The sequence below is a fragment of the Cucumis sativus genome, chromosome 1, assembly GCF_000004075.3.
Source record: "Cucumis sativus cultivar 9930 chromosome 1, Cucumber_9930_V3, whole genome shotgun sequence".
NCBI classification, from domain to species: Eukaryota; Viridiplantae; Streptophyta; class Magnoliopsida; order Cucurbitales; family Cucurbitaceae; genus Cucumis; species Cucumis sativus.
In genome coordinates this window covers 24,582,120-24,592,972 of record NC_026655.2, presented here as the reverse complement: position 1 = coordinate 24,592,972, position 10,853 = coordinate 24,582,120, and the positions used below count along the sequence as shown (strand labels likewise).

Genomic DNA, 10,853 nt, shown 5'->3' with positions numbered 1-10,853 from the left:
AAAGTACATATTATAAATGAATTTGCTTTCAAACATTTCCTTTTCAACAGCCTACACATTGCCCCCACTGGGCCTAAAATTTTGACCCCAATGTCATTATTGGCATTACCTTTCTATCTCACTGCTGTCTGCCCAAAACTCTCCTTCTAATTCCAATATTCTTATAAATACCCTTTTCCATTTCTATATTTTAAACTTTGTTTCGATACTAAATCTCTATTTGTTGTTAAAGTAAGCATAGTTCATCAGATAGTCGACCTAACTTTCTTTCCTAGAGGTGAGAGCTTTTACCCTCGTCTCCACCGTTATCTCATCGAAAAGGAAAGTTTTTAAAACGACTAGAGAAGATCTTTTTAACAAAAATATTTATTTGATAAAAATGTTGAAAAGGAAATTTGTTTATTTTAGAAATAGTGCTCTTTATGATTGGGGCAAGGTGGGGCCTTTGGGGTTTTTGGTGGGTGGCTATGGGTTCATATCCACTTAATGATCAATTTGTTGGCAGAGGGGATGAGAGCATTGAATAAGATATCAATTCTTTTACATTAATGTGTGTAATCATATCAATATTCTATTCATATTATCATCAAATGCATTCACATTTTAAGTACTTGAGGATAAGAGGGTGATAGAGGGTGATGTTAAACTAAAATCTGGTTCACCTTTATTATCATCACTGTCTTAGTAATCACGAGTTCGATTGTTCAAATCTTTTTATTTTTATATGTATTGAAGAAAAAGATAACAGTGTTGAAGGATGGAAGAAGAAACAAGAAATTTCAAGTTGATTAACTTCTTTAAACTATTATTACTACGATGTCTTTTGGTACCATTCTCGTTTCTTGTTTTTAAGTTTTCTAAGTAAAAATATTCTTTTAGTATTTTACGTTTTTCAAGAACATTAATGTAGGTATGTGGAGATATCTTGATAACACTACGTTCCAGATTATTTTCTTCTTCTTCTAGTTTCTCCATAACAAATAAAAAATATAGAGTATTTTTAAAAATAGCAAAATGAACCAAAATATTTAAGCAAAATTTTAAATTATATCGATGATAGACATTGGTAGAATTTGAAATTTTGTTAGAATATGATATTCTATGAGTGTCTATCCGCGCCTGTCGCAAGAGAATCTAAGTTTTCTTATATTTAGACCGGGCAAAGAAACAACTCTCAAAATCTTTTATTTTAAAATATAAAAACATAGAAATTAGGGCCAAAACTGCATAGTAAAAAACACGTGACATTATCGAAATTCAACTATTTTGATTTTCAATTTTAATTTAGAATGCATATCAACTTGTAATCTATCATTCCCGTATTTAGTAAAGATTAATTTTATCATTAATTTGAATACGATATGACCCTTTTTAATTGACCAAATATTCTTATTCAACCAAGGGTCCTTAGGGATATATAGGATATTAAATTTGAAGTCTCACCCACAATTTGATTTGGCTTTAAGACCCTATCTTAAAGTTCAAATAATTATTGGAATCTACCCAAATTTCAATAATGAAATAAATTCTCATCCAAAAATTGGTTTGAACAAAAGTTATAATTAAATGGATTTTGAAGTTCTAACTTTGAACAAAATAGGTTATTCCAATTTCTAAATTTGTTAAGACCTCAAAATTAACAAACTCAATTTGGCCACAAAAGTTGGGTAGACTATAGCACATTGCACCTATATTGGAGCAAACATTTCGTTTTTAGTTTTATTCGCAAAGAAAAATACACATATAGTCACGTTATTACATAATTTATCTATCCCAATTTGTTATTCACCGTTGATTTGTATTTTAGAACTAGAAAACACCAACCATAAGCGGAGAATTGTCATCCACTCTCATATCATAGTTATACTATTAACCCACTTGGAGTTCTATCTCAACTATATAATCAACTTATATCATATGAGTGAAAAGCGTCGTCGATTAAATAAACTCTAAACTTTATAAAAGGAAGAGAGATCGATATCCATGAGTGATAGAAAATGCTTAGTTTAATTAATCTTTAAGCTTGATACAAAGATGACCTTGTTGAATAATATATCGAATAAAAAATGTGAATCTATTGTTCGTTGCGCGGCTCGTGTACCAAAATCTTTTTCTCATGAATTAGTTTCTTTTTTTTTTTTTGTCACATTTTGCCCTACTCAAGGAATTGCTTTATGGTGCCATATATTGTCTAAAGATCATGACATACATTGAACCCATATATTGTCTACCATTGACGGTGATCTTATCTTATAATATCGAATCCATATATTTTTCAATGAATTCAATCGACTCATAAATTTTCATATGGGATTAATATACCTTTATTTATCTTCAATAAGTGAACCAATCCTTCCTTCTTACAACTTTTGTACTCTTAAGCCTCAAATTTCAGTAAATTCTAATTTTTTATTTTTCACGTTAGTTTAAAATTAATTTTAATATTAATAAAATAATAAAGCATGAATAACATTTTTAAATATAGCTAAATAAATAAAAATATTTATAAAATATAGCAAAATTTTAGATTATATGATAAACATTGTTAGCAATTGATAGGGTTTGAAATTTTGTTATATTTCGTAAATAGTTGATCAATTTTATCGTTTTTGAAAATTCTTCCCAAATTAATTTTAATCTTCTAATTAATTAATATACATTAATACTAAAACCAAAATAAATATTTATATATATAAAAAAGAATTAAAGATAAAACTGTAAGGACTCAAAATCAAATTCAAAATTTAAAACTTAAAAAGGTAATATTTTGAAGTTTAGGGACTAAATACAAATTAAACCAACAAATAGGGATTACTTCCAAAAGTAAAAATGAGAAGTCTGCAAATCTTGCATGGTCGAAGAAGCCACCGCAGCGCCATTTCCATCGAATCAAAGAACTATCAACTAGAAGAAGAAGAAGTTGGAGAAGAATTGAACCCCAGAATCAAGAATCGAAGAACAGAATCAACAACGACAACCCAAAATTTAAACTAAAATTCATACGAAAACCGATACCAAAAGAAAATATGCATTCTTTTGGTTATCGAGCCAATGCTTTGGCTACTTTCGCCATCACTATTCTGGTAATTATGTGCGCCATGGCATCCTTCTCCGATACCTTCAACACTCCCTCTCCCACCGCCAGTGTTAAGGTTTGACCATTCTTTTTATTTTATTTTTTGTTAGATCTATGTCTCGGGCGTTTAGGGTTTTGTTTTTATTTCTGGGAAAAGCCTGAATTTTGTTGTGCATTTTGTTTGTTTTGATATATATTTTTTGTGGGTTTTAGGTATTGAACATCAACTGGTTTCAGAAACAGCTTCATGGAAATGACGAGGTATGTTGTTGGAGACTCGTCTTAAATGAATGCTGTAGATTGTTTTTGTTTCTTTTATCTGATTGTATTCGGATTTTCTTTGCTCGAGGTGTGTTTTGGGGTTTGATTCTTGTGAATCTAGGGAATCTAATTGAGAATGACATCCAAGTTTGATTTCTTGCGAACTTAGTTAGCTATCTTAGGCCTTCTTCTGGAGCCCTTTTTTAATCTGTAGTTAATGGTATAGGTTTGTCATTTCGATCTTTCTGTGATCGGATCGTCATTTCCTTTTGATCCAAGAAGATAGAAAGAGAGATTGACAAAAATGATATCTTTATAGGTTCGGTCGTCCCCCTTCTCCAAAATGATCATGGAATTTTTAACGAGGTTTCTATTATTCATCTTCAAATTTGCTTGAAGTTTCGACAAGTTTCAAATTGTTCTTTCCTCATTCTCTGTTATTTCCTTTGTTCTTCAAAATTGTGAAAAGGGTGCAATACTCGTCAATGGGAGCACTCGTTTAAAACATAACTCAGAAAACACTCTGTAGAGGATACATCGAAAGGGTTCACTAGGCAACTCATATTATTGACTAGAGGCTGCCATGATCATGGTTGTAGTGCAATGTGGTTCTTGGGATTGCTAGAAGTGCATCGCTTAATTCTATAGCCTGAGCTAAGAAAGGGATTTCAAGTTGGTATCATGTATCGGATATTTGTTGTTCGATACTTCCCAACTCATGCTATAATAGTCATATTGATAAGTTCTCGGTTGGTTTTTAGATGCTCATTGCATTACTGACGAGAATATTCTTTCATCACAATGGTGTTGATATCTATTATAGCCTTATACTTTACAGTCTGAATGGAAAACCATTAACTGTGCAGGTCAGCATGACATTAAATATCTCGGCAGACTTGCAGTCACTATTTACATGGAACACAAAGCAGGTACGGCAATAACCTATTTTATAACTGCCCTTTTTCGTTGTGATTTTTGTGGCATTTCAATGGTTTTTGAGATATTTGAATACTGGAGCTTGAGTAATTGTATCGAGGATCCAACTTGAAATCCATGGCTTTGGCTCCTTTTTTTTTTTTTTTTTTTTTCGAATGTGGACACAAACAGCAGTCAGCAAATCATGATGTAATCTGTCTTGTGTTTTCTTTAATATACTATACTACATATTTCAACTGCAGTTTTCTCATCTTGCTTCCGGTTTCAATTGTTTGTTTTCGTAATATAACTAGCTGACTGAAATGAAATCGATTATTAGATTTTAACACAAGTTTACAGGTTTTTGTTTTTGTAGCTGCTGAGTATGAGACTCCTAAGAATTCCTTGAACCAGGTAAGCTCCATCTATACGTCTTCTAGATTTCTAATCCTACTGCTTATCTTATTCAGTTGCTGTGACATTGTCATTCAGATCTCACTGTGGGATGGTATAATACCTTCCAAAGAAAACGCCAAGTTTTCAATTCACACTTCAAATAAATACCGTTTCATCGATCAGGTGAGCTAGCTACATTCCATGATTCTTCCTATAATTTGATATAAATCTACCTTTTGCATCTACATGAACTTTATCTCATTATATCCTGTTTTCACTATATAGGGAAGCAATCTCAAAGGTAAAGAATTCAACTTGACATTGCACTGGCATGTAATGCCAAAGACCGGTAAAATGTTCACCAATAAGATAGTGATGACTGGATATCGCTTACCGGAGGACTATCGATGAAGATGCGGTGAAAATATGGTATTTAAAAACTTACTTTTCCATATATGAGGATACAGAAAATTCAGTTCAGCTGAGCTAGAAATTTACGGACAGGAGAAAAGAATTGGCTGTATGAGACTGATAGAAAGTGAGTTTTGGTTGGAGTTTTTGATTCATTCTTCTTTCATTTACAATTGCCCCTTCCCCATTAACTTTGGCCTACCCCTTGAGTTGTTTATTAATGCATCTGAAATCCAGTAGAGCTGATATAACATGACTTTCACTGTTATAATGGTAAAAAAGCATATGTTTTTTTCCATTTTCTTACCACAGGTTACCTTGTGTCAAAAAAGAAAAACAGAAAAAGAGAATTGTTTTTTTTTTTTTTGAAAACTTTCGAGACTTGGAGTAATCTTTTTTTTGCCTTTAATTTAAATGCTAACAGGGCATTTTCATTTCTCTGCTCTCTCTTTAGTTCAAATGTAAGAGGTTCAAATATCTTTGATCTCAAGGTAAGGAGTATACATCAACTATCACTCAGCTATTCACTTTTAGAACATAATATGTAGATAATTTGTTAAAAGGAAATGTTGTTGGGACCATAGAGAGGAGTAGAGACAGAATAAGAGGATGGGGTTAGAGGGAGTACATTTTAAGATTTTAGGAAGCAAACATATCACCGAATAATTTATAGATCGAGAAAAAAAAGAAGCAAATATGGATCAACGTTATTCGCCGTCATCACGACAAGACTGTACGATCATGGTCTGGTATAAAATTAAATTTGTACTCTCAATTTTGAGGTTTTAAATTTGTACTTTTAGTTTTGAAGTTTTTGAAAACAAGTAAGAAGTTTGAATTTCTCATATCATGTCATAATTCTCATGCAGTAAATAAATAGATAAAAAAAGATCTCAATCAATAAATAAATTGAAATTTGAAGAAAGAATACCACTATCTCACATAAAATACACAAGATTATAACCACTTGTTATGAAGGTTATAACATTTTGAAACTTATTGAGTTGAATTATGAAGTCGAATTGTATGGATGTATACTTTACTACTAAATAAATGTTTGAATTGAGTTGATGGGCAGCCCAACATTAGACTAAATTAAAACGAAAGATCAAAAGTGCAACATTTTAAGAGGTTAAAATTGAACAAAGAGAAAATGTATCTTTTTCTCGTATAGTTAATTATAGATTGGAGTGTTCTCCATAATTTCGGTGTCATGTATTGGTTCACTCACTCAAAAACGCGTCGAGAATCGTATCTTTTTAAGTTGTTCCGTTCTTACATCGATTCTGTATTGCCCTCAGGCACCCATTAAGCCTCTTCAATCGATCTTCTTCAAAATGCTTCGTCTTTGCAATTGATTCATACTTAATTTCCTTGACCCCCAAATTCTGTTTTCCAGATTCAGTTGCGGGAAAATGGATGCTTTGATTTGATTTCTCTTGGGAATGGCATGGCATTCTCTATCACCTTCTTCAAATCCTCCGCTCTCTTTCTCACCATTCTCTCTGTTTTCATCTTCTTCGTCCTCTTCACTCCCTATCCCTCGCCGGAATCCCCCTCCAGAAGGTCCCTCATCGCCACCGGCGATTCCAATTCCAGTTTCTCTCCGACCCCATCTTGTTCCTCTGTTGAATCTCACTCTGATGGCCTTATTAACTACTTATATTTCCATTTTTGCTTCTTCGATGAAAACCCATCTCTCTCTGTCCCTTTTCTCACTCTCTTTCTTCTCCTCCATTTCTACATCCTCATCAAAACCGCTCAAGATCACTTCTCCATTGTCACTTCCAAGCTCGCCTTTCACCTTAACTTGTCTCCCAGTATGGCTGCTGTGACGCTCTTGGCTTTGGGTAATGGCGCTCCTGATGTGTTTGCATCTGTTGCTGCGGTTCGTGGTGGCCAGTATCGAACTGGGTTTGGTGCAATTCTCTCTGCCGGCACGTTTGTTTCGGCTTTTGTTGTTGGGTTTGTGGCTATTTATGCTGCTCCGTTTTCGGTGAATCCGGCTCAGTTTGTGAGGGATGTGTTGTTCTATTTGACTGCAGCATTGTTTTTGTTCTATGTGTATCTTAGTGCAGAGATTTTCTTGTGGCAAGCTGTTGGGTTTGTTGGGTTTTATTTGTTCTTTGTTGGATTGGTGTTTTGGATGGATTTGAGAATGGGAAGTGGGAAAGCTAAGAGTGGGGGTGATATGGGAGTGACTAGAGAAGCTGATGTCTTCCATGGTGACTTGCCTAAAGACTGTGAGATTGGAGAAGGCTACAGAAATGCAGATGAAGGAAAAACCAATTCTGGATTTTGGAAAGCTCTTCGAATGGTATGTTCCCTTTTCTTTTACCAGATTCTAAATTGAAGAGCATTTCATCTTTTTGTATTTGTATTTGGTTTGATTGAGTAGGGAATCATCAATTTTGCTATGGTACAATTAAATATATGGGAAATTGGAAGCGATCTTATCTTAGATGGTTAAGTGTGTTTTGGTAAATGAAAATGAAATTATGGAATTGTTTGTTTTAAGATCGCTTTTTATGTTCTTTCATAGTACTGGTTAGATGGTTAATTTGTTTGGTATTCGAGTGATTAGTAAAAATGTTCCTATGTTTTAAAAGATCAGTCAGGTTGTTTAGAACTTTTGATAGATTGTGGGAGGAGGTTTGAAAACACTTCTATTCAAGTGCATGCATAGAAGTGATTACATAGTCATTTAGTTTGGTTAGATAATAGAAGGGTGTTTGGGATCAGTGCATCTTGACGCCTCTCTTTATGTCTATTCATAGAATTGGTTACACAGTCAATATTTTGAAGTCCCTTCAGGAACATCCGATAAAATTAGAACGATGCAGAGAAGATTAGCATGGCCCTTGCTCAAGGATAGTCAATCTTCTGAAAGGTTTTAATGGATCATGGGACTTGGGAAGAAGTTCAGATGATCAGGCGATATTAGCAACTTTCTTTAGGTTCATTTGTCAAAGGTTACATAAGCAATTTGTTTAAAGATTTTGATTAAGCTTGGGGGGCCCAAGATTAATCAAATAATTCATGCATTTTCATGCATTTATTTAAGTTCATACATGAGATTGTAGAGGTTCCCCTCTTGGTCCGCCTAACCCAATTACAACATTTGGATGCTAAGAAAACTCATATGATGTTAAATTCTAGGTAGGTGACCATTATAGGTCGAACTCATCCTCTCGAATGTTTTTACCTTCTTAGCAAATGATATTATGTGCTTTTAGGTATGGTAGTTGGCTGCTATAATGGAACTGGTTGATCTTTGTAGAATTAACTTCCTGAGTTTATATCCTTTGAACAGTTATCGTTCTTTATATGGATGAGCTCTGCACCGGGTTTCACTGCCAATAATTATATTCTTTTCTGTTGTATGTTTAGATCCGAAAAGCATGGGAAGCTCCTGTTTCATTTCTTCTGAAGCTCACCATTCCCCAACCTGCACCTTCTGAATGGAGCAGACTCTTTGCATCGGCGAACATTTCTCTCTGTCCTGTTGCGCTTCTATTTGCCTGTAACTCATTCATGTCATTTAATCATCCCATTGCTTTCCTCTTACCAAATACGCATTTACCACTTTGGTTCGTAGTACTCCTAGCAAGCTCCTCTCTTGCAATTCTACACTTTGTCATGGAAACTGAGCCCCCAAAAACTGAGCAAGTTCCTATTGTGCTTGCAGCATTTGTCATGAGTGTATTTTGGATTTCGACCATTGCTGGGGAGCTGCTGAACTGTCTTGCAGTTCTTGGAGTGCTTCTTAAACTCCCACCAGCTCTACTTGGTCTTACTGTGCTTGCTTGGGGAAACTCAGTTGGGGATCTTGTGGCTGATGTTGCTCTTGCAAAAGCAGGCCAACCTTTGCTTGCTATGGCTGGATGCTTTGCAGGGCCAATGTTTAACATGCTTGTGGGACTTGGAACAGCTTTAGTTATACAAACAGCTAACAGTTATCCAGACGCCTACCAGCTTCAATTTCATATCGGAATCGTCATTGCATTCGTGTTCCTACTTTTCAGCCTGATGGGTTCCCTACTTGTAATTATTTGGTGCAGATTTCGAGTGCCCCGGTTTTGGGGATTCTGCCTTGTACTGTTGTACATTGTCTTCATGGCCGCCAGTTTACTGATGGCCAAGTTTTCTCCATGATTAAACATCCTTCTAAATTATAATCTGAAAGTATAAGACCAAGAAACTCCATTTATGCCAATGAAGCAGCGTTCGGACAACAACCGAGAATAGTAGTTGCTAATTGGCAGTTTAACTGGGCAGTGTAGACATAAAACCATCCCATTTCCCCTCTCTGCCAACAACCTGAAGACAATATTAAGTAAGCAAATGTAAACACTTCAACATTTGTCTCGTAATGTACCCATAGCAGCACGAGAATGACCTTGACTCTTCTCTTCGACTTGTCTACTCGAGTTCAATGGTTCTTTTGTACTAAATCACTGCAATGTTTCTTATAGGTTGGCATGGTTGTTGGCTTGGAATCATGGAGGGAAGCCCTTTCACTAACACAAAATTTAAAGTTGTTGAAAAGAGAAGTAACAATGGAAGCTTCATTTCAGAGTTGGGTTAGGAAGTTCACAGCTGATGAAGATATTGTTCATATCTTTCTTAGTCAGATGCAGAGAAGATATGGTGAAGCTCATTTGATAAAATTCTTTATTTATTTATTTTCTAGCAACTGTTGGAACATGAACAATTCTGAGGTTTGATAATTAGTTGGGAATTGTGAATCAAATGCTTTTCATTGATTAAAATGTACGTAAACAAAATTTCTATTACCATGTCTATCTGTTAAACGTAACAGACAAAGTTTTAAATTCTATCAATCACGTTGACACACAAACGTAAGTTTATTGTTATCTATCTATCACATCGATAGACACATATAAGTCTCATTAAAGGATATCAAAATATTTTACAAATATTTTGGTTTATTTTGCTATATTTGAAAATAAATTTATCTGAAAAGCATTTTTCGGAATAAGAAAAATCCACTCCAAATTGTTCTTTGAAGCACTAAATTAGTGGGCTACGAGTAAGAGAAAACTTAATGGAAAAGTGGACACTTAACAACACTTGGGTTCAAAACAGTACAAGTTTGGTTTTGGTTTAAATTTAGTCAATACTTTTTTAAAAGAGATTTTAGTATGAATGACATTTTTAATGGTATCGTTATGATTGACTTACCCACCATTTCTAACTTTTTAATTTACAATAAAAGTGAGTCGGCGATAGAGCCCCAATCATCGTGTTAAGGTAACAAACAATAAAGTGAACTTACGATAGAGCGTTATGGCTATACAGTCCTAACAAACACAAATTGTGATCAAATATATGCTTATTGCGATCAATCACATTTGAGATTTTTGACCTCATTTGATCGATGATCTAACTCTAATTTTAATGTATGATATTTTCATGATATGTGTTACAACGTGTTCATAATAAAAGTCCAAATTAAGTTACCTACCTATATTTTTTTTGTAAAAGAAAAGTCAAACTATTTTATTTTCAATAAATCTTGGAAATAGTTCATAACACAATTTTACATTTGACTTGCAAAACAAAATCTATTAAAAAAATTTAGTAAGTTTCTAAGAGGTTCGTTTTTTCTTCTTGGAATTTCATCTCAAATTAATATTTTTTTTAAAAAAATCTATTAAAATTGAAGAAGTGTGAAATGGTTTTCAAATTAAATTATTCTTTTCATCAAAGTTTGCTAAAAAATAAATGAAAAGGACAATACATTACTAAGTGGATTAAATAGTTAATTACT

At 33.8% G+C, this 10,853-nt stretch overlaps 2 protein-coding genes and 1 non-coding gene across 4 annotated transcripts; all 3 read left to right on the top strand.

Annotated features, from left to right (window-relative positions):
- Nucleotides 1-2,846: 2,846 nt before the first annotated feature.
- Nucleotides 2,847-5,360, top strand: LOC101210158 (signal peptidase complex subunit 3B). Its single transcript, XM_004135580.3, has 6 exons — nucleotides 2,847-3,152; nucleotides 3,290-3,337; nucleotides 4,204-4,266; nucleotides 4,613-4,666; nucleotides 4,745-4,831; nucleotides 4,934-5,360. The coding sequence occupies exons 1-6, from the start codon at nucleotides 3,027-3,029 to the stop codon at nucleotides 5,057-5,059; spliced, it is 504 nt and encodes a 167-aa protein (XP_004135628.1). The 5' UTR covers nucleotides 2,847-3,026; the 3' UTR covers nucleotides 5,060-5,360.
- A 725-nt stretch (nucleotides 5,361-6,085) lies between these two features.
- LOC101209909 (cation/calcium exchanger 5) lies at nucleotides 6,086-9,920 on the top strand. 2 transcript variants are annotated; one of them, XR_004217357.1, is made up of 3 exons: nucleotides 6,131-7,376; nucleotides 8,450-9,395; nucleotides 9,535-9,920. XR_004217357.1 is itself a non-coding variant. In XM_031887057.1 (2 exons), the coding sequence occupies exons 1-2, from the start codon at nucleotides 6,510-6,512 to the stop codon at nucleotides 9,212-9,214; spliced, it is 1,632 nt and encodes a 543-aa protein (XP_031742917.1). In that variant the 5' UTR covers nucleotides 6,086-6,509; the 3' UTR covers nucleotides 9,215-9,297. The 2 variants fall into 2 exon arrangements, 1 of the variants encoding a protein (XP_031742917.1); XM_031887057.1 differs by lacking the exon at nucleotides 9,535-9,920 and having other exon boundaries at nucleotides 6,086-7,376; nucleotides 8,450-9,297.
- Nucleotides 7,864-7,964, top strand: LOC116401843. Its single transcript, XR_004214246.1, has one exon. It is a non-coding gene; the product is annotated as a U6 spliceosomal RNA (small nuclear RNA).
- Nucleotides 9,921-10,853: the final 933 nt, after the last annotated feature.